The 27,181-nt window shown below is 56.9% G+C and overlaps 1 protein-coding gene across 3 annotated transcripts in view; it reads right to left on the reverse strand.

Moving 5' to 3' along the window:
- Positions 1 to 624: 624 nt before the first annotated feature.
- The window catches only part of SOGA1 (suppressor of glucose, autophagy associated 1), a 72,912-nt gene continuing 46,355 nt past the window's right edge, over positions 625 to 27,181 (reverse strand). For 2 of the 3 annotated variants that reach the window (XM_055137918.1, XM_055137921.1), the window contains 9 exons: positions 27,021 to 27,146; positions 24,573 to 24,803; positions 22,347 to 22,451; positions 21,319 to 21,486; positions 17,931 to 18,182; positions 13,826 to 13,897; positions 13,240 to 13,310; positions 10,479 to 11,796; positions 625 to 7,748 (listed from right to left, as the gene is read on the reverse strand). In XM_055137918.1, the coding sequence (XP_054993893.1) occupies positions 7,593 to 7,748; positions 10,479 to 11,796; positions 13,240 to 13,310; positions 13,826 to 13,897; positions 17,931 to 18,182; positions 21,319 to 21,486; positions 22,347 to 22,451; positions 24,573 to 24,803; positions 27,021 to 27,146 (2,499 nt within the window). In that variant the 3' untranslated portion in view covers positions 625 to 7,592. The remainder of the gene's footprint in view (positions 7,749 to 10,478; positions 11,797 to 13,239; positions 13,311 to 13,825; positions 13,898 to 17,930; positions 18,183 to 21,318; positions 21,487 to 22,346; positions 22,452 to 24,572; positions 24,804 to 27,020; positions 27,147 to 27,181) is intronic. The other variant, XM_055137920.1, reaches the window with a different exon arrangement.

Here is a 27,181-nt window from a genome sequence, read left to right on the forward strand (position 1 = left end):
GGGGCCTTTGAGCTATACACAGCAGTGCTCAGGGCCTACTCCTTGCTCTGTGCTCAGGGGTCACTCCTAGCAGTGTTCGAGGGGCTGTGGACCAAACCCAAGCCTCCTGCATGTAGAGCATATAGCACGCATCCCAGCCAGTGAACCTTCTCCGGTCCCCCACTGGTCTTTAGGGGTCCCATTTTGGGCACTCTGCAGTTCTCAGTGGGCATATCACACTTTGGTTTTTTGTTGGTTTTTTTTTTTTTTTTGGTTTTTGGGTCACACCTGGCGATGCACAGGGGTTACTCCTGGCTCTGCACTCAGGAATTACTCCTGGCGTGCTCAGGGGACCATATGGGATGCTAGGATTTGAACCCGGGTCGGCCACGTGCAAGGTAAACGCCCTACCCGCTATGCTATCCCTCCAGCCTGGCATATCACACTTTGGGAAGAGGTTCAGGTATCTTCGGTCAGCACCCAGGAACTCCTGGTGATTCCCTCCTAGCTGGCTGGCCGGGGCACTTCCAGGGCCCTCCTCCTTCCTGGACAACAAAGATGACCCAAAGTCGAGTTTCAAATCTACCAGAAGCCCCAGCCCCAGGTGAGAGAAATCAGAGAGGCGGCCAAGTCGACAGAAACGGTTTATATGACATACTTTATTTTCAATCTACAGTCATTAAAAACGTTTTGTCAGTTTACACTGTACAGTTATTCTCCTGTCTGAAATAAGACATAGGGGCAGAGAGCGCTGGCATATTGGACCGAGGTTGGTCTAGCACCCAATCCATCCTGGGAAGGAACCTTTGAAGACAGGAGGCGAGAACTCTGGACAGGAGAGGTGGACAGCTGGGCCCAAGGAGACTGTCGTCTCGGGCTCACAACTGCAGGATCCTCGCGAGGAAAGTCAGCTGGGCAGAAGAAGGGCTCACAGTACTGGCAGGGCTGGGAAAGGGGGATCAGAGGAGAAAGAAGAGCTTCCTGGGGGATAGCGCTGGCTTTCCGTGTTTCCGTTTTGGCATTGGCTGCAAGGTCTCCTGGGGATTCGGGGCGGGGAGGGGAGGGGCTGGGGGTTAGAGCTCTATCCTGGACGACCTGGTTTCTTTCCCTTGAAGACTGAGCCCGGGGAAGAACGGTCTGAGCACTGGACTCCCCTCCACTCCCTTGCTAATACCCAGACACTGGGCAGAAGCAAGAGCCGGACCCCAGCCAAGGCAGGAAACTGTCCTGAGCCTTCTCCCTGCTGCCCCGCTTCCGGGAAGAGGAAGAGGAGGAGGGGTGGTTTGTTCATGGAAATGGGTATGTTTTCCACCAGTTCTTGGTGTCAGCCAAACTGGCACTCGCCAGGCACTCTACTGCTGATCTACACAAGCACCTGCAGATACCAGAATCACCCTTGCGGGACATCCCAAGGTCTGGGCCAAAACTCTCCGCATGGACACAGCTCCCAGGGGTGCTCCTGCTGTGCGGAGGCCTCGGAGAGAAACTCAAGCTCAGCAACTGGAGCCTGAGGCTGTGCCAGGGTGCCACCAGGGCCTGGCACCCAAACACTGGGGAAGCTGCTGGGAGCCCCCTGTGCGGAGAAATGAATTAAGGCACAGAAACCGGGGGCACCGCTGAGAGGAGTCGGGACAGGAAGGCCCCATGGAGAAAGAATGGTGAGGCGGGACCCCAAAAATACGAGGGGAGGACTCTGAGGCCCATGGGATGATCCTGGAATTCATCAGAAAGCTCAGAGAGAAGTGTGGCACCTGCTGGACCGGGCCCAGGTCTCCAGGCTCTTCAGGGGGCAGCTGAGAGGGGCAGGTGGGGTACAGCCAGGTCCCTGCGTTGGCCCTTGGTCAAGGAGGATTCCAGAAACCCAAGCACCTCTGCTTGAGGCCAGGAGGGGAAGGAGGGGAGGAGGGATGATGGGTGAGACGAGGAGGGTTCCAGGATGGTGAGGGAGGAGGTGAGCAGCAGGGACCCAGGCCCAGCATGTCCCAGGCCCCTCTGGTTCTTGGGCCTGCAGCCTTTGCAAACTGTAAAAACACCACAGAGAGGAGCAGAGGACAGAGGCAGGAGGACCTATAGGCTGTGCAGGGTGAGTGGCTCCAGAAGGCAGGAAGGGCCAAGGCAAAATGAAGGGATGAGATGTCAAAGAACGGACAGATGGGTGGATGGGAGGGTGGATGGATGGATGGATGGATGGATGGATGGATGGATGGATGGATGGATGGACAGATGGAGGAATGAATGACCAGGAGAACGAATCAGGCTGCAGCTGCTTTACAAGTAAGATCATGAAGGAGGGACCCAAGTGCCATACAGACACACACAGGTACACAGAGGATCCAAGCTCCCTACACACAAGACACAGAGTCACACACAGACACACACACCCGTATGCACGCTCCAGGGGACAGTTGGGGGATAGAAGACAAGGAGACAAGATGTGACAGAAGACAAGTTGCTGCTAGAAGGTGAGACTGGGCAGTGTTTCAGGGCTGGGTGGTGGTGGTGGGTCACCAGGGGGAGCCCAATGGACAGAGCTAAGTAGGGCAGACCCATTAGAGAGAGAGAGAACAGGGAAGAAACAAAGGAGGGAAGAGCAACAATTTGAAAGCAAACAGGACAGGGAAGCCCAGCGGTCGAGAGACAGGGGTGGGCCGAGGGGCAGGGAGGTGCTGGGTCCTGGGGGAGGAAGCCTGGAGTCCAGAAGAGGATACCTGCTCAGGGCCCCTGGTACTGGTGTGAGCCCCGGTGTGAGCCCGTGAGCAGGTAAGGGGGAGGGACAGGAAGGTCAGGGGGAGGGACTGGGGGAGCTTGGGGGAGCCAAAAGGACACACACTAAGACCTGCCTCCAGGAGGGACCTCGCAGGCAAGTTCAGAGACAGAAAGCAGGAAAGCAGGAGAGGTGCCCAGAGGCCGGGAGCAGGGCGGAAGCCGGGTCACTGTGTCGTCGGCTGCTTTACTTTGGGATGGTCAGAACTTAAAGTGATTGGAGTAATGGTGATTGGAGTAAACTATCAAATACAAGCCACTAAATTTTTTTAAAATTTTGGGGTCAGAGCGATACTACAGTGGGCAGGGCATTTTGCCTTGCACACGGCCGACCCAGGTTCAATCTGCAGCATCCCATATGGACCCAAGCACCGCGGGGAGTAATTCCTGGGTGAAGAGCCAAGAGTAACCCCTGAGCATCACCAGGCATGACCCAAAAACACAAAAAGTTGCTTTTTCAAAAAAATTTCAAAACTTGTATTTAAATTGTAAATCATGAATTTAAAATATTGTATACTAAGCATAACTGCTTGATAATTTTCTTAAAGGTGCAGATTACCCTGTGACCTCCGGGACCTGGCCGGGGTCAGTGTGTGTGATGTGGCCCACAGGGAATCCGAAGGAGACTGCGGGCCCTGTGGAGCACTGGCCGTCCCCAGTGCCAGAGGCAGGGTATGACCCGTCTTGTAGCCGGGGAACTGGGGCATAGAAGAGCCAGGTGATCTGGGGCCAAGGTCATTCACATGGTGGCAATTTGTTATTTATTTTTAAAAGTCACCTGAAAAACATCCATTCATCTTTAGTTCACCCATGAAACACCACTGGGTTTAGTGGTCTTTTTTTTTTTTTCTTTTTGGGTCACACCCAGCAATGCTCAGGGGTCACTCCTGGCTCTGCACTCAGGAATTACCCCTGGCCATGCTCAGGAGACCATATGGGATGCTGGGAATCGAACCCGGGTCAGCCGCATGCAAGGCAAACGCCCTACCCGCTGTGCTATCACTCCAGCCCTTGGGTTTGGTGGTCTTTAAGAAGGGACAGACACTATAAATTAGTAGTTCGAAGCTGGTGTGGGTCAGTCTGCTGACTCCCCATGACACATATTGAATTATGGAGTCTAACGTAGCGCTCTCTCTCTCTCTGGGGGCCAGGAGATGTGTGCCCAGTGGTGCTGAGGAATTTTTACAACTCAGTGATTGGGAAAACTATGCGGTGCCAGGTATTAGACTCTGGGCTCTGGCATCCAAAGAATGCACTCAGCTCACTGACGTATCTTCTGACACAGTTGCCAGGAAGTCCAGAGTAAAGGCTCTGTAGCATGATTATGGAAATGACATCACGTAGGTTTGGGGAATGATCATTCCTGTTTTGGGTTGTATCGATTTCTCTTGTTTCACTGAACCAAGAGTCATGAAGACTCTCTTCACTATCTCATGATGAAGGCGGTTAGATGCCTCTGATGCTTTTTAAGACAATATTTGATATTTTCAGGATAATTAAACCAAATTGTAGCTAGGTGAGGACCAAGACTCTAATTCCCAGCTCAGCACTCCGCTTTAAGATTGACTTTTTAAAAAATGTCCTGTGGGCAGTAGAGATGCTCTGTGGGCTGGGTGTGGCCCCTCAAATAAACAAACAAACAAAAATACGATGGAAGATGGTCAGCGCTGTGTGGGATGTTCTGGAAGCCCTCAGGATTCTGATGAGGGGGTCCCAGACTCTCGGGACACAATTCTGCTGACTCAGAGCAGACCAAGTTTGGATTTGAGTCGGGCACTGGCATACAATGGGGTCTTCTAGCTACCCAGCCAGGGGCCCCAAGCTCTAGTGTCGATTCTGCCTTCCCAGCTACATGACTCTGTTTTCCAATTTGCAAAGTGGGAGACCCTGGTCCCTCTTCCCACAGTCCTGCCCAGGCTCTCCTAGGGGTTGTAGGAGAGCACGGCCTGGGGGTGAGTTCTCAATAGCAAAGTGCTCAAGGAGGGATGGAGGGTGGAGTGCGGAGGAGTGAGATGTGGTGATGGAAGCTGGGGGAGGGGGGTCGCTGGTGAAGCTGAGAGGAGGCATGGTGCACAGGAGGGGGGAGACAGGGACGACCTGGAAATCAGGAGGGGCGGAGACAGGCTGTGGCAGCCGAGGAAAGACCAGGGGCCTGTGACAGAACAGAACAGAGCAGGAGTCTGGGGCCAGGAGAGGTTGCTCTGCGCCCTCAGCCCTGCCACCCAGAGGACCAAGGAAGGGACAGCCCAGAGAGTCAGCCCCTGGAGGGGATTTTAAGTCAGTTTGCCTTTGGGTGTGGTCGGGGGACTGCTGGGGGCTGGGAGAGGGCAAAAAAGGGCAGCTGGGAGACACGGGGACCAGGTCCTCAGGGCTGATCTAAAAGCATCTAACCGGCAGCGTCTAAAAGCCACCAAGTGCTTTGGTTTCCACTTCAGATACAGACACGACACCCAGCCCGTCCCCCACCTCCTCCCAGCCAGATGGTGCCGACACCAGGATCCAAGCCTAGAGACCTCTGGGGTCGCAGGGCCTCAGGGCTCTCAGCTGAGGGGAGCAGAGGGAGACGGGCGGAGGGGAGAGGGAAGGACAGCGATCCCTCCTGGGGGCCAGGGCTCCGCGGTGCCGCCCCACTGTGGGTCAGGCAGTTTTCTGCTTTGGGAATGTTACTGAGACATAAAAGGCATTTGAAGAAACAAACTTAGAAATTACATTCTGAAAAGAGCAGGATTTTTACAAACCAACCCCTCCCAACCGCCCCCTCCCTCAAAGAAAACACAACCGCTGACTACTTAAAATGCTAAAAACCAAACCAAACCAATATTTACAGGGAACACGGTGCGGCCCGTCCAGCCCCACGTCTAGAGGCGTCTCCGGGCACGCGGCGAGCGAGGGAGCTTGGACAGTGGCAGAGGTTGGGAGACCCGGAACGGGGCCCCGGTGCCGAGACAACACGGACGAACACGGCAGCCTGGGACAAGGAGGATGGTAAGGCCACACGGGGTCCAGGGCTCCCGAGGGTTTCTCCCTGGGAGCCAGAGGTGGCAGAAGGCGGCTGGTGGCTTGTAGTCTGGAGTGCGCCCCTCACGGGAGCCAGGAGGCGGCCCTGGTCTCTCGGGCGAGGGCGGCCGCGCTGCAGCAGGAACAGGCCCACAGCGGCGGCCCTGCCCGGTCTCTGGGTCACAAGCAAGTGGCTGGTGGCAGTGGCAGTGACGTGACCCAACGTTCGGCAGAGAGGGACTGAAGAGAAAGACTCTGGGGAGTTGGTCCAGGTGACCTCCCAATGCGGGGGAGTCCCGGGCAGGGGCGGGGGGGGGCGGGGTGAGAAGAGCGGGGAGAGGCCGGAGGAGGCGGCGGGGGCTGCAGACACTCCTGTGCAAAGTGCAACAGCATCTTTCTCTGGACTGTCCCCCAAGCCTCGCTTGGGGAGCTGGAAGGGTGCTGCAGGCCCGTGAGAAAGCAGCCTCAGCAATCTGCATGACGCATTTGTTTGTTAAAAAAGAAGAAGAAAGGCAACGCAGAGAGGGAGGGAAGGAGAAGGGACATGATGGAGAATGTTCCAGAAGGGGTGACGTCAGTGCTGCCCGCTGCCCTCTGGGGGCCGGTCGAGCAGCAGGTGTTGAGTGAAAGGCAGTGCTGAGGCCTGTACCCTGACCAGCTGTGGGCCCCAGTGCTTCTGGGCAAGCGGCTTCCCCAGATCTGACCGGAGCAGAGCCTGCGGCCGGGGGTGAGCCACTGTGTTCTCACGGGGGTCCCGTGACTGTCCGTGGCGTCAGGAGCCTTGCGTTCTCCCAGTGGCAAGAAACATGTCCCAAGTGCCAATAAATTACTTGAGGGAATTTTGGGGGTAAATTAAATTATTAAAATAAAGTAAACCCACCTTAATATTTATATTAAAAAACTTCAAATGAAAAAAACAAAACTAGGCAAGAAATATGTTCCCGGGTCCCTGTCTCCTGCTGTGTCCTGGGCCCTGGCCTCCTGGGCCACTCCTTGGCCCAGCATGGCCCACGTGGGGGGCCTCTTAGTGAGGGGGTTTCTTCTGCCTTGCACCCACTGCAGGAAGTAAACTGGATGGGGAGTGGCCCCTGCCAGGGGCAGGGAGAGGTGCCCACAGCGCCCGAGCCTGGAGGCCAACTGCCTAGTTCTGCTCCTGGGGCTCCTGGCAAGGTCAGGACCCCGAGTCACATGATGTGGGGGCAGCCCCACAGGTCCTCCACCCTGAGCTCCAGGTGTCCGGTCTCTGCTGCATCCGGGCCGCGGGCAGGGAGATCCAGGGCTCCAAGCAGACACAGGCCCCGGCGACAGCCCTATCATGCCTCCCAAAGCATGGCCGCCCGGAGCAGCGATGCGGGGAGAGGCGGTGTTGGGGGTCCAGGGGTCAGGGGTGCGCACCAGGTCCCCTGAGCAGAGTCCGGAAGCAAACCTGTTTCCATGGGTGTCTTTCCCCCATGAAAGGGCGTATGGCTGGCAGGGAACTTCTCTGGGTGTATCCTTTCTTCGACTCTTCCGAAATGTGGGCACGGGAGTGTGGGGGGTCCCAGGACAGGGGTGCTCCCCGAGCACCCGGGAGCAGCTCCAGCGACTGGGTTCTCCACGCTCTCTCCGTGGGGCTCCGATGTGCAGTTCTGCCTTTCTCCCGCGGGCCGGCTGGTTCCCCTGGAAGTCAGAGCTCCCCTCCCTGTGGCCAGCAGGAGTCCCCGTGGTCCCTGGAAGGGGGAGGGGGCTGCAGCCTGGCAGGGGGGTTAGCTGCTGTCCCTCTGGAGCGCATCAACGCGGAGGGCCAGGTGCCCGGCCTCCTCTCCTCTCTGCCGGGGCCAGGGCTGGTTGAGGGCAGGGTGCCTCCCGCGCCGTCAGTCACTGGGCGGGGCAGCCCTCTCCTCCCCGCACCAGCCTGACTCCGCAGCGTGGAGCCGGCACTTGGAAGGAGAGTGGCGGACGATGGCGGAACGGGAGGGCCGTGCGAAGCAGGAGGCCAGAGACTGGGCACTGCAGTCACAGACGGCGTCCTGGGAGGAGCGGGGAGGGGAGACAGAGGAGAGAGGGTGTCAGGGTCCGAGTGGGCAGACGCCTGGGCCCAGGCGTCAGCCGGGCAGCACCTCGGGGAATGCTGCACCCAGAGGACCCCCTGTTTTTCTTTTACTGTTGTTGTTATTTTGGATTTTGGCTTCTGGGCCACACCTGGCGGTGCTCAGGGCTTACTCCTGGCTCTGTGCTCAGGGATCACTCCTGGCGGTGTTGGGAACCATATGGGGTGCTGGGGATGGAACCCGGATAGTCGTGTGCAAGGCAAACATCCTACCCACTGTATTATTTCTCCAGCCCTAGAGACCCTCTCTGGACCAGTTTTTCTTTCTTTTCCTTTTCCTTTGGGTTTTTGGGCCGCACCTGGCAGTGCTCAGGGTTTACTCTTGCTTTGAGCTCAGCGATCCCTCCTGGCAGGGCTCAGGGGACCATGTGGGGTGTCGGAATTTGAACCAAGACTGACCCATGAATGAGGCACATTCACCTCACACTATGTCTCGGACCCTGTAATTTGATACTCTTTTGGGGAAGGGAAGGGGTGACCCCCAGCAGTGCTCAGGGGTATTCCTGGCTCTGCACTCAGAGATATACTCCTGGCAGGGCTCATAAGGGATGTCAGGGACCAAACCACATGTGAGGCAAACACCCTACCTATTACATTATCACTCCGGCACTTAAAATTTTATGTTCTTAGATCATTTCTGTACTCATACCTATGAAAATAAACTAAAATGCAGAAAACTATTTTCGTACCAAGATGTCCTCTGAAGCATTACTTATACTAGGGAAACACCCCAAATCACCAGACTGCAATACTTACTGTTGGGTTTGCCCCAGTCCGCCCCACGGCTCTGGGCCTCCCCCTCCCGCCCTCTCTGAGCGTCCCGCCTGGGAGCAGGGCTGACCAGACCAAAGGGGCACCCTGGGCTGGCGTGGGGCCGTTAGAGTTCATTTCCTCCAGACACTAGGCCCTGGGGCAGGGCTGGAGGCAACGTGTTTCAGATGCCTGAAAGAATGGTCTTATACAAGCACAGTGGGGACAAATCACAGAGACCAAATGCAAGAGAGAGAGGGGGAGAGGGAGAGGGAGAGAGAGAGGGAGAGAGAGAGAGAGAGAGAGAGAGAGAGAGAGAGAGAGAGAGAGAGAGAGAGAGAGAGAGGGAGAGAGAGAGAGAGAGGGAGAGAGGGAGAGGGAGAGAGAGGGAGAGAGAGAGAGAGAGAGAGGGAGAGGGAGAGAGAGGGAGAGAGAGGGAGAGGGAGAGAGAGGGAGAGAGAGAGAGAGAGAGAGAGAGAGAGAGAGAGAGAGAGAGAGAGAGAGAGAGAGAGAGAGAAAGAGCACGTCAGAGCAGATGACTGAAGTTTAGGAAGGAGACCAGGAGGCCAAGAGAAGCTGCTGGGCCCTTGGGTCCTGCCCTGGGTTCCATAAGACACTGGGTCCTCAGGGACATTGCCTTATGCTTCTACAAAGACAATCTATCAGAGAACCACGTGGTGTCAGGGCCCTGCAAACCAGCGCGTGCTGTGCACAGAGCATGTGCTCTGGCCCCACCGAGCTGCCTCTCCAGCCGTGCAAAGGAACTCGAGTGCGTTATCTTACTGATGTGCAGACATTCCCTACTACAGCTGAGGGGGCTGCCAGCAGCGGCGGGGCACTGGGCTCTCTGTGCGCAGCAAGACGGTTCTCAGAGGGAAGGAGCCCTGGCACAGCAGGGGGCTGTGGGGAGTGTTGTGGGGAGTGGGGGGAAGGCCCTGATTCACGGCACTTGCCAATGTTCACGGCTTAACTCCCCTGCTGTGGGCCCAGGGAGAGCCCGAGTGGCAGAGTACATAGCTAGCACGTTTGAGACCCGGAGTCTGACATACTGGGCTTGGCCCAGATCTGACTAGATCTGAGTTTCCGAGCTACCAGCACTGCTGTATGTGGTTAACTCCCCTCTCTCCCAACGGCAGCTGAACTGCAGCTGGTCTCCAGCTGCCATGGTGAAGTGGCCTGACAGAGAGAGGAGGGTGAGGGCGTCTGGGCAGAGCAGCTGTGGCACACCACCACGGGGCGGCAGGGGAGCCACGGCAGGAGAGAGGACGTCACAAGCCTGTGAGCTGAGGCCCTACAGTCTGGGAGGCCAGGCTTGGGGTCCCCTGGCTTTCAGATCGCACGCCCTTAGGGCCAGAGAGATAGTGTAGGGGTTAAGGCGCTTGCCTTGTGCACGGCCAATCCCGGTTCCATCCTTGGCACCCCAGATGGTCCCCTTGAGCACCACCAGGAGCGATTCCTGAGCGCAGAGCCAGGAGTAAGCTCTGGATGTGATCCCAGAATTACAGAGGATAAACCAAACCAGACCAAAGACATACCACATGCCCTTGAATCAGTGTTTCCATGTCTGGGGCCGCCAGGCCCCAGCCCAGGTAAACACACGCACCGTTAACTCCTGAGTGTGAAAACCAAAGCACCTGGGCCTGGGCCAGCGAGATAGTACAGGGGTTAAGGCTTTGCCTTGAACTCTGCCGGCCCCGGTGTGACCCCATCACCCCATATGGTCCCCCCATATGTGATCCCTGAGCACAACCTACTGTGGCCCAGCCCCTGCCCCACGGCCCCCCACACACACACCCCTCAAAGAAATGAAAGGAGCTTGGACCTCAGAAGCCAGCCGCGTCTCCCAAGGAAAAGGGTAGCCCCCCCCCCCCCCGCCCCGCGCAGCCCCGCCGACACCTACCTCATTGGGGAGAACCGTGGGGCCGTCTGCCTCCCGGGGGATGCCATCCTTCCCTACCTGCGGCAGCCCGGCTAGTCGGGCCTCCTCACTGCCGCCGCACTTGGCCGCCTTCTTGTTCAGGATCCTGGCCACGCTCTCGGGCTGATGGTAGCTGGCGGGAGACAGGGGCTCCGGCTTCTTGGCGCCCTCCTCCCCGGCGGCCGAGGTGGGGCTCGGGGCGCGTCCGCACACGTTGCGGAAGAACTCTTGCACAAGGCCATACTTGGGAGGCTCGGGCTTGGGCCGCGCCTCGGACATGCCCAGTTTCCAGACTGACTCCGTGCTCCCCGAGTGCTCCACCACGCTGAAGAGGCTGGAGAGGCCGTCGTTGATGTTCCGCAGCACGGGGCTGTCCCGGGTGGTGGTGGAGCGCGCCCAGGCCGAGCCATTCTGCTTGCCCTGGTGCAGGTTCCACAGGCTGCGGTCCTTGGCGCCGTCCAGCTTGGACACCGAGCGTCTCTGGAGCTTGGGCGAGCCGTACTTGGGGGAGCAGCAGGGCCGCTCGATGCGCGCGTGCACCTTGTCCAGGGAGGACGAGAGCTGCTTGCCGCGCGGTGACCAGCCCTTGCTGTGCAGCCCGCTGCGGGGCGGGTCGGTCTGCAGGCCCACGCTGACCGTGCGGATGGTCTGCGTGCCCACACTGGCCAGCCCCACCGTCTGGCTGGACGTGCTCTTGACCTTCCTCTCCAGCGAGCCCGAGCGCATGGCCTGGCGCACGCAGTTGGTGATCTCCTTCATGTCGTCGCTCATGTTGCCCGAGATCTCAAAGTCGTGCAGGGCCGCAGGGAAGCCGGGGCCCGAGGCGGCCGGGCTGCTACTGGAGCCCCCATCCAGGCGCTGCCGGGAAAAGTTGCAGAGCCACCGGCCGTAGGAGCTCTCGGCCAGCCCGTCGGCCTCGGCGGACTCTTTGGGCTTGGCTGTGGTGAAGAGGAAGCCTGGCTCGATGAGGATCTTGCCCTCCCGGTTGTGGACGACGGGCACACCCAGGCGCCGGGCCACCGGGGGGCTGTAGTAGACGCGGATGCCGGTCTTGTCAGGCGCCGTGTAGCTGCGCTGCATCTGTCTGCCTGCCGGCTCCTGGCAGCCCGCTCGGTGGCAGTCCCGGGCCGGGCGCGCGCGCTGCTCTGCGGCCTCCTTCTCTGGGTCCACGGGCTGGCTGCCCACAAAGGGGAAGGCAGGGCCACTGGGCGGCTTCTTGCCCCGCGAGGGCTCACCAGCCAGGTAGGGGGAACAGTCCAGCAAACTTTCAAACTCAGACATGGAAGACACCGATTTGGTCCTGGGAAGAGCAGGGGAGGAAGAGAGGTGTTGGAGGACGCGAACGCAGCTGGGGCAGGTGAGTGTCGAGCTCAGGCCCCGTGGGTAGCACCCAGGCTGCCCGTCCCACCTACCCACCACCGGCCCCCGAGCATACTTCTTCGACTGCACCGGCGTTCACACAGAGGAAGTAGAATTGTCTGGAGTTTAAGCTCCTAGAACACTTTCATGGAAGGTGAGACCCGAAGGCCAGTTCCCTGTCTCCTGCTCCGTGGTGCCAAATCTGAGCTGCCAGGTCCCCTCCTGTGAATCCCCAGGTCCCCTCCAGAGTCCCTCTGTGAGGCCTAGGTCCAGTGGCTACTAACCATCACTGGCAGCCTCCTCCCTCTGTCTTGCTTCCAGGTGTCAAGCCTCCATTCATGGCTTTCTTCCGGGGGACCCACACTAGGGAGCCAATAAATACCCAGCACAGGCCTGGCACAGGCCGGCCAATGACTGAAAGTTTCGGCACATCTAAGTATCTCTCGTGTCAGACCGTTCCAGCTTCATGCTAAATCTAGGAGTCTGGGATGTGGTTCTCAAAGATAAAGCGCCTGTCGTGTACATGTGGGGCCCAGGTCTGATACCCAGGCCCACAAAACAAACGAAAGACCCTACAAGCAAATGACACAGCTGCAGAGACCACCCAGGGCCAGAGCTGGAAGTCAAGCTGAGCGCTCACTGTGCAGCCCACCTCCTGCCCAGGGTCCGTCTGCGCTGCCCCATTCTGCTCCAGTCTCAGGTCTGCCGCGCAGCCGCCCTCCTGCCTCAGGCCTGCCTCCCTTCTGGTGGCCCTGCACTCTGCGGCCCTCACTCTGTCATGGGCCCCCTAACAGCGGTGATGTCCTGCAAGCGGGGGGACTCTCCCTGGATTATTAGGATGCTACTAATATTCCTGGGCCCAGCCTCACTCTTCAGAACCCAGAAACAGGAAGGAGGCCCAAGAAGGCATGAATAGATTCTTTTCCAGGCAGGATAGATGGGGGGGGGTTCCATTTCCCATGCTTGGAATTAAATAAACCAACAGGCTGGGATTCTCAGCACCCCAAGCCTTCGAGCCCCTGAGTCACTATGGTCCCACAAAACCCACATTCCGGTTCTCTCCCAATTCTGCTGAGCGCTATATGAATGCTGGAGGGCTGGCAACATGGAAGGGGGCGTGGCAATACAGGAAGGGTAAGGGCGGGGCAGCACGGGGAGGATGGGGCAGCAAGGGGGCGTAGGGGCGTGGCAACACAGAAGAGGGTGGGATCATTGGGTGGGGCAACACTGGAGTGGGGCAACCCAAGGAGGGGAGTGGCAGGGCAACGTGGCAGAGTTAAGCAGAGGCGGGGGCTGCAGGCTCAGGCAGGGATGGCAGGAGTCATGACCCCAGGGCTGAGGAGGGGTGAGGTTGCAGGGGCGGGGCAGTAAGGCAGGTTGGCACCTCTTTAAACCGCTTCCTCCAAGCTCAGCTTCGGCAGCAGCCTCCTTGTCGTGAACCTTCTCATTGTGCGCCTGTGCCAAAGAGACATAAGGGTCAGTCTGGACACCAGTGAGCTCACAGGAGGGCAGTGTCAGGGCTGGTCTGGCCCATTCTCGCCCCCATGGGTGTCTCATGCTGGGCCCATCGGAGCTCCCAGAATGGACCCAATGGCTAAGCTGCACTGTGCAGCGACTCCCACCCACAGCCACTGTCCTGGGCGGGTGACAGAGGTAACCAGAGGGTCCCCGCTCTGTTTCACCCCAGGCCTGGAGCAGCTCCCCAGGACCCATTTTCAGAACTTGAATCGTCAGCGCTCTGGGGGCTCAGGCTGTCTGAGGGTGACAGGGAAGGGAGTGTGACCTACCCAAGACCACACCGCCTCTCACCCAGGCATTAAGAGGGAAAGAGGACCAGCAAGACCAGAGATACGCAGCTCTGCCCAGGCCCGGGGGGACAGGCTGCAGCCACAGGAGGATGCCCAGGGTTGAGGAGCCCGAGTGCGAGTCACCACAAGGGAAGCGAGAGACCCAGAGTCCCCGGTCCTCACCTCTTTCCAGCTGTTGTCCTGCTTCTCCAGATCGGCATGCTTCAGGGCCCAGGGGTCCGCGGCCTTCTGCAGCTAGGCCAGGGCAGAGAGGAAGTTAGTGGTGAGCCGGCGGGCAAGCAGAGCCCCCTGGAGCAGGACCGCTGCCCAAGCTCCACTCTGCAGCCCGGACGCCTCCCCTCACGGCCTCAGAAGCCCCTTCCCGCGCACCAAGAGAGACTTTCGAACAAAACAATAAAAGCAAGTGCTTCGGGCTCTCTTGCGACTGCTACCTCTGAGAGTGACACTGCCACTCCTATGTTTTTGGAAGGAAGGGGAGCCCCTGGGCAACCCTCAGTTGGGGAAGGGGTTCTTCCTACAGTGCTCAGGGCCTCCTGCATGCAAAGCCTGTATCAGCCTTTGAACCATCGTTTTGGCTCCTCTTTCTTTCTTTCTTTCTTTCTTTCTTTCTTTCTTTCTTTCTTTCTTTCTTTCTTTCTTTCTTTCTTTCTTTCTTTCTTTCTTTCTTTCGCTTTTTGGGTCACACCCAGCGATGCACAGGGGTTACTCCTGGCTCTGCACTCAGGAATTACTCCTGGTGGTGCTCGGGGGACCATATGGGATGCTGGGAATCGAACCCGGGTCGACCGCGTGCAAGGCAAACACCCTACCCGCTGTGCTATTGCTCCAGGCCCTTGGCTCCATATTCTTTTATTTTCCCTTTCTGGTTTTTGAGCCACATCCTGCAGTGCTCTGGGCTTAGTCCTGGTTCTGTGCTCAGGAATCACTCCCCTATCCCCTATGAGGTGCTGGGGCTCAAACCCAGGTCAGTAAGGCAAACACGTTACCTACTTGTACTATCTGGCTGGGCCCCTGTCTTACTTCCTGCTACAATTCCCAAAAGCACCAGAGGAGGGAAGGGGCAGTCAAGTCACATCAGAGGGGCAAACAGATCCAGGCTGCCCAAGGCTCCCACCCCAGGGCAGAATTCAAGAGCCCTCATTACCCCTCGTCACCTCAAGGGGGCGTATGATGGAGCCCAGTGGCCTCACTCTGAGCCTGAGTGAGGGGGGGAGCAGCTCGGGAGATGTCTGTCTCCCACAGGGTGGCCTTTGCCACAGGGAAGGACAGTTGGTAACAGCCCTGTTCAGAACGCCAGGCAGGGTCACCTTGGGGCAACTGGGACCTCTCCCAGCCCGAGAGACTAAGGCAGGAGTGAGGAAGGGCGGAGGGGGAGAGTGTGGGGGCCGAGGAACTAGAGAATCATGTCCTGGCCATGCTCCCGAGCTCTTCCCCACCGAGGCTGAGGCCGGGCTTGTGGGAGGCATATTCTTGGCTGTGTCCCTTCCCAGCCCTGGCTTCTGCCATCCCTCTACAAGCTACTCACCGGACGGGTCACCAGGGATGCAGGTGACTCTCCCAGTTTTAGCCCAGAACATCCCTGGTGCTGAGAATTCTGGAGACTCAACCTCCTGCCGGCATTTTAAGAGGAAGTCTGGGGGGCCCGAGAGATAGGGCTGGGGGTTAAGGTGCTTGCCCTGCACGTGGATGGCTGACCCCTGTCCGACCACCACCAGGAGTGACCCCTGAACACAAAGCCAGGAGTAAGTCCTGAGCATCACCAGGTGTAGTCCAAACCACTCCCTCCACTCTTTGCTTCTTTGGGGACCCACCACCAGAAAACTAGTCATAAGGCCATGGCAGAATGAACACCCCCGTGAGTGGCAGCAGGGACAGGCAAAGGTAAGACTGCTGTCCACAGGGACGAAGCGACAGAACAATAGGCGGGGTACTTGCTGTGTATGTGGCTGACTCAGGTTCAATGCCTGGCACCCCATATGGTTCCCCAAGTCCTGCCAGGAGTAATCCCTGAGCACTGATGAGTGTGGCCCAATGCCCATAACCCCCACCCTCAAAAAAGCCCCTTGGCAGTAAAGTCAAGCCCCTATCAAGGTGGAATTGGGCCCCCAGGAATCATCCTGGAGTGTCCGTAGTGGGCAGAAGAGAACAGAAGGTCAAGTTCGCCTATCTGGTATAACTACTCTAAACCAGGTGAGTCTGCGGGGGTGTGTGCGTGGGGGGGGGTGTCCTCAGGCTTTGGCCTCACCCCTCTGACTGCCAGGGACAGGCCTGGCTCAAACTGTCAGTACGGGGCGGTGCTGAGAGCTGAGCCGGCTGAGGCCACAGCTGCATGAGTGAGTCCAGTTGAAAGAAGACTGGTCAGGGGGCCAGAGGGATAGTACGGGGGCACAGTGCTGACCTGGCACGCAGCCAACTTGACCCATATGGTCCCCTGAACCTGCCAGGAGTGAGCCCTGAGCGCCACCGGGTGTGGCCCAAACACAAACAAAATAAATAAATAAGGAAGGAGAAGGAAGAGAGGAAAGACGTTAGTTTGGGGAATCTCCTTGCTTGGTTTGAGGTTTTTTCAACATGGCTTTTTCTGACATCCAGGATTCACATGGAGGCCTGGACTAACTAAACGGCAGCAATAGCTGGAAGAATGTGGTCCAAACCATTTGTTTTGGTGTTTTGTTTTTTGTTTCTTTGGGGGGCCATACCCAGCAATGCTCAGGGTTAACTCCTGGCTCTGTGTTCTTTGCAAATTGGAAAACAGAGTCATTCGGCAGCACTTGGGGGACCATATGGGATGCTGGGGAACGAACCTAGGTAAACCTTGCCACTTTATTATTTCTCCAGCACCCTCTATTTTTTAATTTTAATTTCTTTCCATAGCCATTTTTGCTGGCTATAAACAGGGTCTCCGGAGCCAGAGGGAATAAACAGCTCTTCTTTTCTTTGTGTGTGGGCCACACGCAGTGATGCTCAGGAGCTACTCCTGGCTCTGCACTCAGGGACCACTGCTGGCAGGCTCCGGGGACTATATGGAATATCAAGCATCGAACCAGGTTTGCTGCATGCCAGGGAAATGTCCCTACTCGCTGTGTTATCACTCTGGCCCAGACATATTCTTTTAAAAAAACTGAAGGTGCTCATGCTCAGGATGAAAGTGTAGATTAGAAAAAAAAAAGATTTTTTAAAATATGAAATGACTAGTGTGTCTCCGTATTCGGAAAACAAAGGACCATTTATACCCCAGGATGAACAACTCTCGGGAGATGCAAAGGACAAGGCTAAGTATAAACAATATGTACATTGTGATTCTGTTAACATTAACAAATAAGACTCTGTCAATATACGTTTCGGCAGCAAGAAAGGAGCGAGTGGGCCGGAGTGTGCTTTTGCACTATCTGGGGCTTAACAATGAAGTCTTTATTTCTGTAATTAAAACAGGAAGACACTGAGAGTTAGCTCAGAAGGGTGGAGCGCTTTTGTGGCATACTCAAGGCCTCCAGTTTGATCCCCAGGACCCACATGACCCCTGGCCCCAGCCACTGTCAGATGTAGCCCTGGTGGCCCTAGAAGACTGCCTGGTTGACCTGAATACTTGACCCTCAGGCCCAATTCCGTGTCACTGGCAGCGGCCCTGGGCTCCAAGAACAGCTGGGGAGGCCCCTTCCCTCCCCCAATGGGTAAATGAACAGAAGCAGCAGCGGGGTGTGGGGTGTGGGGGGCCGGCTAAGGGGCTGCCATGGCCTGTAGTTCTTTTCTACTCATGTCCTTTTTTGGTCAGAGATCTCCAAATTTGGATTGAATCCAAAATTAAGAAGGGGGCTTTGCTTTTTTTTCTCTCTCTCTTCTGCCACACCTGGTGATGCTCAGAAGTTATTCCTGGATCTGTGCTCAGGAATTACTCCGGGCAGTGGATGGGGGGTCCATATGGGATGCTGGGGATTGAACCCAGGTCGACTGCGTGCAAAGCAAATGCCCTTCCTGCTGTACTACTGCTCTGGCCCCAAAATTTCAAGTTTTAAAGGGCATCCACCCTTGGTTTTCCCTTATGAGTTCCTGGGTAGACAAGCCACCAGGGCAGAGGTGGTGGGGAAGGAAAACTTCCATGGCAACTGCCACACTGTTCGGACAGAAGCACCAAACCAACTGGCAACGTTTGAAGACAAACGAGCGATGGGCAGAAAGAAAGGCCTGGTCTTGACTGTGCCTCTCTGAGCACCTGGACCCAACCAGATCTGAAGGCTCTCCGACCACTGGACTGGTGGCGCGGGCTCACCTGGCTCAGGCGGTTCTGCAGCTCCTTCACTTGCTGCTCCACCTGCTGCTTCTCGCTCTGCAGCCGCTCCACCAGCTGCAGCTTCTCCTGGCTCCAGTTGTGCTCGCTGATCTGCAGCTGCCGCGTGAGCTCCATGACGGCGCTGTAGGACTCGGCCAGGAGGTGCTGCTGCTCCTCTCGCTCCCGCTGCAGGGCGGCCTTCCAGTCGGGCCCCGCCCGCTCCCCGGGCCCCTTCCCGGCCTTCAGCTCCGCCTGCAGAGGGGAGAACAAGCCGGGCAGCTCTCCCGGGGCCTCTCCTGCCCTCTCCATGGCCCTCTCCCTGCCCTCCCTGGGGCCTCTCCCTGCCCTCCTTCCTTCCCCCTCACACATGGCCCAGGGGCAAGGGGACAGACCCCTCACTCAGGAAGCTTTGGCTGACTCTCCGCTCAGAACTAAGCCCCTGAAATCCAGGCAGGCCATATTCTTTTTTTCGGGTTTTTTTTTTTAATTTTTTTAAAGCTACGTAGTAAAAACAGAGTGGTATTGGCAGAAAAACAGACACACAGTTCAATGACACAGAATAGAGCCATCAGAAATACACCCGCAGGGGCCGGAGTGATAGCACATCGGGTAGGGCGTTCGCCTTGCATGCGGCCGACCCGGGTTCGATCCCCGGCATCCCATATGGTCCCCCAAGCACCGCCAGGAGTAATTCCTGAGTGCAAAGCCAGGAGTAACCACTGAGCATTGCTGGGTGTGACCCAAAAAGCAAAAAAAAAAAAAAAAAAGAAATACACCCGCTAACCTGGAGTCAACCAATATTTGACAGAGGCACCAAAACACCCGTTAGGGGACAAAGAGTCTCCTCAATAAGCTGGGAAACCTGGCCTAATACATACAACAAAGTGAAATAAACCCTTATCTCACACAACCTACAAAAATCAACCCAAAATGGGTTAAAACTTAAATGAGGTTATATTCTTTTTTTAAAAAAATAATGTAGGAGTACTGCTATTTATTCAACTATTGATTAAGCTGATTGAATTGGGCATGAACTCCACATTACTTTTTTTTTTTAATTCTATTTCAAGCTACCGAGAGTATCCTGTCTGCACGGCAGAGCCTGGCATATTTGATACGCCAAAAACAGTAACAATAAGTCTCACAATGGAGATGTTACTGGTGCCTGCTCGAGCAAATTGATGAACAACAGGATGACAGTGCAGTGCTGAATGTTAACTTTATTGCATTATTATTTTTCCCCATTTTTTTTTTGATTCACCGTGAGACATAGTTACAAAACTTTCATGTTTGAGCTTGGGTCATATAATCATCAAACACCCATCCCTTCACCAGCGCAAACTTTCCATCACTAAAATCACCAGTCTTCCCCCTGTTCCAACCCTTCCCCTGTCTGTGTGGCAATTTCCCCCATACTCTCTCTCTACTTTGGTTACATTTGCTATTTCAACACCAGTCTCACCACCACTCAAACCTGCTAAAAAGGCAATGTTAGACGATTTGTTTTGTATTGCTTATTATAGATAGAATATAACACCCAGGAAATTGTGTCATTCTCTTCCGGGAGCTTTAGTTTATAATCTCTGGGTCTTGGCCATTGATGAGATAACATGGCGCCAGGGGCAGTTTGTGAGTGTGCTTCCAGAGGCTGCCAAGCTACTGGAAAACTGGGGACTTGGGGAGAGGAGGCCGAGTCCTGGTCCAGGCGAGCCTGGGGCTCTCAGTCATGGGTTCCCACCTACCTCTAAATTACAGGTCCTAACTGCACCTTCTGATCTCTTTTGAGTTTTATGGGTCTCTGAAATAAGGCCAATAAATGAGCTTGTATAGCTAAGCTAGAGGTGGTTTTTGAGTGTGGCTCCTGCATACCTAGCTTTTGGCCTTTTAATTTCTTGATAAACTTGGCCCCAAGTTGCTGGGGTCTGGCAAAAGTCACAGCAGCAATTTTGGGCTATCTAGAAGTCTGAAGGCACCATCAAGCTGCTGATGCACTCGCCCCACACGTACAGGTTGACCTGCTGGTGGCACCATTCCCCCGAGGTTATATTCTTTTACAAATTCTCTGCCATGTGCTCTGCAGGCTTTTCACCTCAGCACCTTCACGAAAACACAACTACTTTTGTGTTTTGGGGCCACACCTGGCAGTGCAGAGAAGGTACACCTGGCTCAGTACTCGGGGATCACTCCTGGCGGTGCTGACCAAATGGGGTACTCGGGATCGAACCCAGTGGGCGAGTACAGGCAAACACCACAAACACCCTCCTTGCTGTGCTACGGCTCTGGCCCCCCACCACTACTTTTCATGTTTGTTTTGGGCCACACCTGGTGGCTCTCTGGGGCTAGCCCCAACTTGGCGCTAAGGGGGTGCTCTTGGCGCTAAGGGGGTGCTCTTGGCAGTGTTTGAAGGGGCTGAGCAGTGCCGAATGGAGCCCCGGCGTCCTGCATCCACAGGGCGCTCTCAGCCCTCGAGCCGTCTCCCCACGCCTCAGACGAGTATTGTGATATTTTCAGTGACTCGGCGGCCAGTGCTCCTGCCCAGGATTCTTGTCAGTGCTTAGCAGAACTGCAGTGAGGGACGCATCTCACCTCCTGGCTGAACCTGCCAGAAGCCGGCCTTGTCCCACCGGCCTGCAAGTCACGGGGCGACTGAACTCGGGAATCACTGTAGAGACCCTGCCTGAGGTGGCGGGGGAGACCGCACAGCCCCAGGACTCAACACAGACACTGGAGCACAAGGCTATGGGTGCTGGCCTGGGCGTGGCCCCGGCACCGGGTATGGGTCCCTGGTAGAGTGGGGAACTGCAGGGTGTGCCCCGCCAAAAAAGGAAGGTCTGGAAAGATGGTACAGAAGGGAGGGCAGCTCGGGGCTGGAGTGATAGCACAGTGGGTAGGGCGTTTGCCTTGCATGCGGCCGACCCGGGTTCAAATCCCAGCATCCCATATGGTCCCCTGAGCACCGCCAGGAGTAATTCCTGAGTGCAGAGTCAGGAGTAACCCCTGTGCATCGCCAGGTGTGACCCAAAAACTAAAAAAAAAAAAAAGAAGGGAGGGCAGCTGCCTACTGTCAGCCAACCCAGGTTCGTTCCTGGCACCCTCTGAACCCTGCCAAGAATGACCCCTGAGTAAAGAGTCAGGAGTGAGCTCTAAGCCCTGCTGAAGGTGGCCCCAAAACAACACACCCCAAACCCCGAGGCCCAAAAGAATCACAGCATTCCAGTTTCTGGTTCCCTTGCTGTGTGACTCCAGACAAGTGTCTTGCCTTCTCCGGGCTGCAAAGGGGAGGTGAAGTGGTTCTGATGCTGTTAGGAGCATGGCTCAGGCTTTGTGCTCCAGGATCCAACAAACCAAGGTCTTGGCTGAGAGGAGAAAGGGCGGGTAAGGGACGAACCTGGGCCGTGTGGCTCCTGAGCTCTGCCCGCTCCGTCTCCCAGGTGGCCTTGGCCTTGGCAAACTGCTGCTGCAGCTCCGTCAGGCCCTGGCGCTCGTCCCGGAGCAGCCAGCACAGCTCCTTCAGCGTCACCTTCATGTCGGCCAGCGTCTTGATGTACTCGTTGGGCTGCAGGGGCCAAAGCGAGGGTCAGACAGGAGCTTCCGGCAGGTCGGCCCACGGGGACTGAGCTGGGAGCACCGGGCTGCCGGGGGGATACAACGCGACCTCCCCGGGCCACCCCAGCCTGGCACCGGCCCCTCCACAGCAGCCCCCGCACCAGTGACTCAGCACACCCTGAGCTCAGCCTGGTTCCTTCCTGTCTGCAGCCGGCGAGGCCACCAAGCCTGCTACAGTCAGTCGCCCCCCCCCATCCCCGTGCCAGGACCCAGCTCACTGGACGGCTCTAGAGGACCCGACCCTGTGATGGGCTCTGGGGTCACACCCGGTGATGCACAGGGCTTACTCCTCACTCTGCACTCAGGAATTACTCCTGGGGTGCTCGAGGAACCATACGGGATACCGGGATCGAACCCAGTCAGCCACATGCAGGGCCAATGCCCTCCCCACTGGACTATCCCTCCAGCCCCATGACCCATTTCTGATTCCAGACCTCAAGCCATTCTGGCCTGAGCCCCGTATCCCGGCCAGGCCCGCCCCAAGCCACGGTCAGTTTCAGAATATCTTGCTACACCTCTGTGCTCAGCTCTGTTGGTCCCCAAAGGTCCTTTCCTATCCTCTACGAGGCAAGCTCCTATTCACCCTTCGAAACCCATAGCCTGTGCCCCTGCCCTGGGGTACTGTCCCCTACACACCAAACAATTCATGGCTTTTGCCTGGGAAACAACCCCCTTTCATAACCTGGCCCTAGGTCCCTGCCCGGGATGACGTGGGAGCCCCACACGGGGAGCAGCAGGGAGGCGGAATCCACAGGGTGTCACCAACAGGAAGACACAGATTGGAGGGCAGGGAACGGGCGGAGCACGCACCGTGTTTTGGGTCCAGCCGTCCCCTGTGCAGGTCTTGTTATCAGGGTGCTGGGCACTCAGCTCCTCCTCCTCCATGAGCAGGTACAGCTCCTTCATGCTGCTCACCTGGGAAAGACACACACGCACTCAGCAGGAGCTCTGCGCCTCCAGGGGACGGGTCCTGAGTCGTGACCCAGACAGACGCACAGAGGACTGCTCGGACTGCAGGAGGAAGATGAGGGTTGGGACCGAAGGCACAGAAGGTGGTCCTCACCTGGAGCCCTTCCAGCCTCCTCACCATCCCTCATGCCCCAGGGACCGTGACACATCCCCAAGAGCAACTCAGAAAGAACCACGGGGGGGCCGGTACCAGGGCTGGGATTAAAGGGCCACAGGCTCCCCTGTAATTGCAGGGAAGGGCAATTAACATCGAGGGCGGAGAGAAGGGCCCCCCAGGTGGGGGCAGCTGAGGACAGAAGCCCAGGGCCAGCAGTGCGAGTGGGTCACTCACTGGACACTGTCCCCTGAGCACCTGCCCCAGCTGCCCCACACTCACTGCCCTCACAGGTGGGCACACCAGTGCCTCTCACACAGGAAAGCCCTGGAAACATCACGGCAATGCGGAGAAATGCCTGGTGGGTCTGTCCCCATCTGGCACATCCCACAGGGATCCGAGGGGCAGGGAGCACAGGGAAGAAGCCAGGAAGGGCCGAGGCAGGTCTCCCGAGAAGGCAGGGTTGGGGTCAAGTCTCAAAGAAGGTGAGAACTAGGTCCGGTGACCCTGCAGGTTGAGACTGAGCGGGGGGAAGGGCGGAGCAAATGCTAAGGCACTGCAGAGGACCCCAGCCCTTGAGGGGCCAGCAAGCAAGCCGCGGGGATCGAGCGAGGCACAGGGAATGGGGGGGCTTCTCCTGGGACACAGGGAGGGATGGGGGAGAAGGCTTGCAGGCCGCTGACCCTAGTTCAATCCCCAGCACCACATACAGTCCCCCATGCACCACAGGGGACCTGCGCAGTCAGGAACAGTCCCTGGGCATAAGGTGGAGCCCAACTCCCTACACCACCCCCCCTAAAAAAAAAAATCAGTTATTTGGTTTTGGTGTTTTGTGTTGTTTTTTTTTTAAATTTTGGGGTCACGCCTAAGGATGCTCAGGGGTTACTCCTAGCTCTGCACTCAGGAATTACTTCTGTCGGTGCTCGAGGGACCATATGGGATGCTGGGGATGCAACCTGGGTCAGCCACATGCAAGGCAAATGCCCTCCCCACTGTGCTATCGCTCCAGCCCCTCTCATCAGTTCTCTACTTAATATGTGTTCCCATATCTGGAGCCAGAGCAATAGTACCCGGCAGGGCACTTGCCTTGAGGGACGGCACTTGCCTTTCGAGCAGCCCACCCGGATTCAATCTCTGGTACCCCATAGGGTCCCTGCAGCCCCGCCAGGAGTGATCCCTGAGCTCAGAGTCAGGAGGAAGCCCTGAGCAATGCTGGGGTGGCCCCCCCCAAAAAAAGCAAACAAAAGAAGGTTCCCATTCCTGTACATAAGTTACTCCTTGCAAGAGCAACCTTACCGTGTGTTGGCATGCGTATAAGGCATTATCAAAACTACACTTAACTCGAGATCAGAATTTGGGGCTGGAGCAATAACACAGCGGTAGGGCATTCACCTTACACGTGGCTGACCCAGGTTTGATTCCTCTGCCCCTCTCGGAGAGCCCGGCAAGCTACCGAGAGTATCTAGCCCGCAGCAGAGCCTGGCAAGCTACCCATGGCATATTCAATATGCCAAAACCAGTAACAACAAGTCTCACAATGGAGACGTTACTGGTGCCCGCTCGAGCAAATCAATGAGCAACAGGATGACAGTGACAGTGACAGTGACACTCAATTCACCAAGATACTGTTGCCAGCTGAAACAAGCTTCGGTGGGGCGTTAAGGAGCTACCCCTCCTCAGGAGACTTTCTTTGGGTGAGGCGGACGCCGTGTGCCAATCTTCCTCCCCATGGAAGCCCAGCACCCCACAGTGCCCAGGAGAGAAAGAGCAGGTGCCAGGCCCGCAGGTGCTGGTGAGCAAGGCCAACGCTACCCACTGTGCCGTCACTGCTCCAGCCCGCTCCAGCCTCAAGTGAGGAGCAACACGGGAAGCCGACAGCTGGACCATGAGCCTGGGCAGGAGGGTCTGAGCCGCACCACCTGGGCCCCCCACTCGTTCTCTCTCCCCCGGGAGCCCCCGCCCCAGGCCCGTACCTCCAGGAAGTCGTCCCTCTCGCTGGGCAAAACCTTGCCCTGCCGCCAGCGCTTGAGGAACCACCTGAGCTTCATGAAGAGCAGCAGGAAGTTGTGCTTGAACTGCTGGGACTCCTGCACCAGCATGTTCTTCTCCTGGCTCCAGAACTTCTGCTCCAGCCGCCGCTGCAGGCTCAGGCTCTGCAGTTCAAACTCTCGCCTCAGGAGCGCCCTCTGCTGGTCCTCCTTCAGCTGCAAGGAAGACATGCGCTGCTTTGGACAAATCACCCAGGCCTGGCCGGGGCAGAAGGAACATTCCAGAGAAGCCCGCTGGGGATCCCTGCGAGGGAATCCACCCCTGGCAGCGAGCGTGACTCAGCCCACCCAGGTGTGATTCCCTGGCACCGCGTATGATCGCCCAGTCCAGGCCAGGATTGGTCCCTGAGCACAGAGCCAGGAGTAAGCCCAGGTGTGGCCCGAGAACCAATGAATAAATATACAAACACCGAGCTGAGCCCTCCCTCGAGAAAAAGAAAACCCTCAGAGAAAGAAGAGGAAGTCATAATTACAAATCGGTGCCGGCGGGTCCGGAGCAATAGCACAGCGGGTAGGGCGTTTCCCTTGCACGCGGCCGACCCAGGTTCAATCCCCGGCATCCCATATGGTCCCCCAAGCACTGCCAGGGGTAATTCCTGTGCATTGCTGGGTGTGACCCAAAGAGCAAAAAAAAATAAAATAAATAAATAAAATAAATAAATAAATAAATAAATAAATAAATCGGTGCCGGAGCTGGGGTCTGGCCCCTGCTGTCTGATGAGAGCCAGGGCAGAGGGACGGGAGAGGCAGACAGGTTTCAGGTGCAGGCTGTGTGCGCGGCCGACACTGACTCAACCCAGGGTGCAGCCCTGGAGACCCCCAAGCCAGTGGGGTGGCCTGGTTAGTCCCCGAATGAGCAGCGCCACACCCCCGGGCCCTCCCGAACAGCTGGTCCAGAGTCACTGAATCACTGGGAAGGGCCCTGGGGCCTTCCAAGCACCACTCGAAGTGGGGTTTTTGCGCCCCTCCCCCAGCCCCCTCTGAAATACAAAAACCCAAATCAAAAAAGACCTGCAAGAGAGACTAAGCACACGCTAGGTGCCAGGACTTCCCCTAAACTCTCATTTCATGAGGAACCCCAGGGGGTGAATCATGGTGGGAAAACCCCAGTGGAGAGCGAAGGGCACACTGGGAAGAGGAGGCGGAGGGGGCGCAACAGGGGTGGAAGCAGAGCCAGAGACAAATTAAAACCCCAGCCACAGGGGCCGGAGCCGCACTACAGTGGGAGGGCACTTGTCCTGCACGCCTGGGCTTGATCCCCGCACCCTGTATGATCCCCTGGGCACCACCAGGAGTGATCCCTGTATGCAGAGCAGGAGTAAGCCCTGAGCACTGCTTGGCGTGCCCCCCGCCCCCCAAAATAAATCCCAGTCAGGTGTCAAAGTACATATAAGCCACAGAGCATCTGCTTGTATGTACGAGGCCCTGGGCGAGGTCCCAGGAGCAGGAGAGAACTCAAGGCCACTGTGTGTAGAAATGCACTGAGCAGGCCCTCCCTGCAGTCAGGGCTTGATACGTGCTTTCCATCCCTGGGATGGCGTCCTGGACAACCAGCCTTTCCACAGCCTTTCTGCGAGAGGGTTCCAGCCCTGATGAGGGAAAGTGTGCCCGGCAAGGGGACAAGGTAGGGCTGGGGTCACACAGGCAGCCAGTGACCAGCCTGGCACGGCATCATATAATGACAAGTGTGACACAGACACACAGCAGAAACGACATCTGCACTTATATGTTCATTGCGCACTGTTCACAACAGCCAGAATCTAGACACAACCCAAGAGCCGAGAACAGATGACTAATTAAAGAAACGACGGTACAGCTACAGAATGGAATACTATGCAGCTATTGGTGGGGGGGGGATGAAGTAATGAAATTTGCTTATAAATAGATGGACACGAAGAGTATCATGCTGTGTGAACTGAGTCAGAAGGAGAAAGACATAGAGTGACTGCACTCATTTGTAGGATATAAAACAACACAGTATGAGCCAGGAATATCTGTATTGCAAACCATAATGCCCAAAAAGGGGTAGGGGGGAGAGGGAGGGAGAGAGGGAGAGAGACAGAGACAGAGAGACAGGGAGACAGAGACAGACGGAGAGACAGAGACAGAGAGACAGACAAAGAGAGACAGAGAGAGAAGTGCCTGCCAGAGAGGCAGGCGGGCAGGAGGGTGGTGGCAGGGATACTGGGGACCGTGGAGGTGGGAAATGTACACTGATGGAGGGAAGGATGCTGGAACAGTGCAAGACTGAAACACTGAAAGCATATGTAATGGTGTATCTCAGTGATTCAATTTAAAACAATGGGACATGGGCGTCTGTGTCTCCCTCCTTTCTGTCAGGGAGCTGCGAGGGGGCGGGCAAGGAACACCCACCTGGACCATTTTCTGGTTGAAGCTGTCGGCTTCCTCCTTCCGAAGCTGCCGCTCCTGCGAGAGCTGCTCCTGCAGGCCTCGGAGGCTGTCATGGGCCTCGGCCAGCACCAGCTGCAGCTCCTTGATCTGGAGAGGGAATGAAGAGCACCATCATGTGGAGA

This window comes from Sorex araneus, chromosome 5, assembly GCF_027595985.1.
Source record: "Sorex araneus isolate mSorAra2 chromosome 5, mSorAra2.pri, whole genome shotgun sequence".
Classification (NCBI taxonomy): domain Eukaryota; kingdom Metazoa; phylum Chordata; class Mammalia; order Eulipotyphla; family Soricidae; genus Sorex; species Sorex araneus.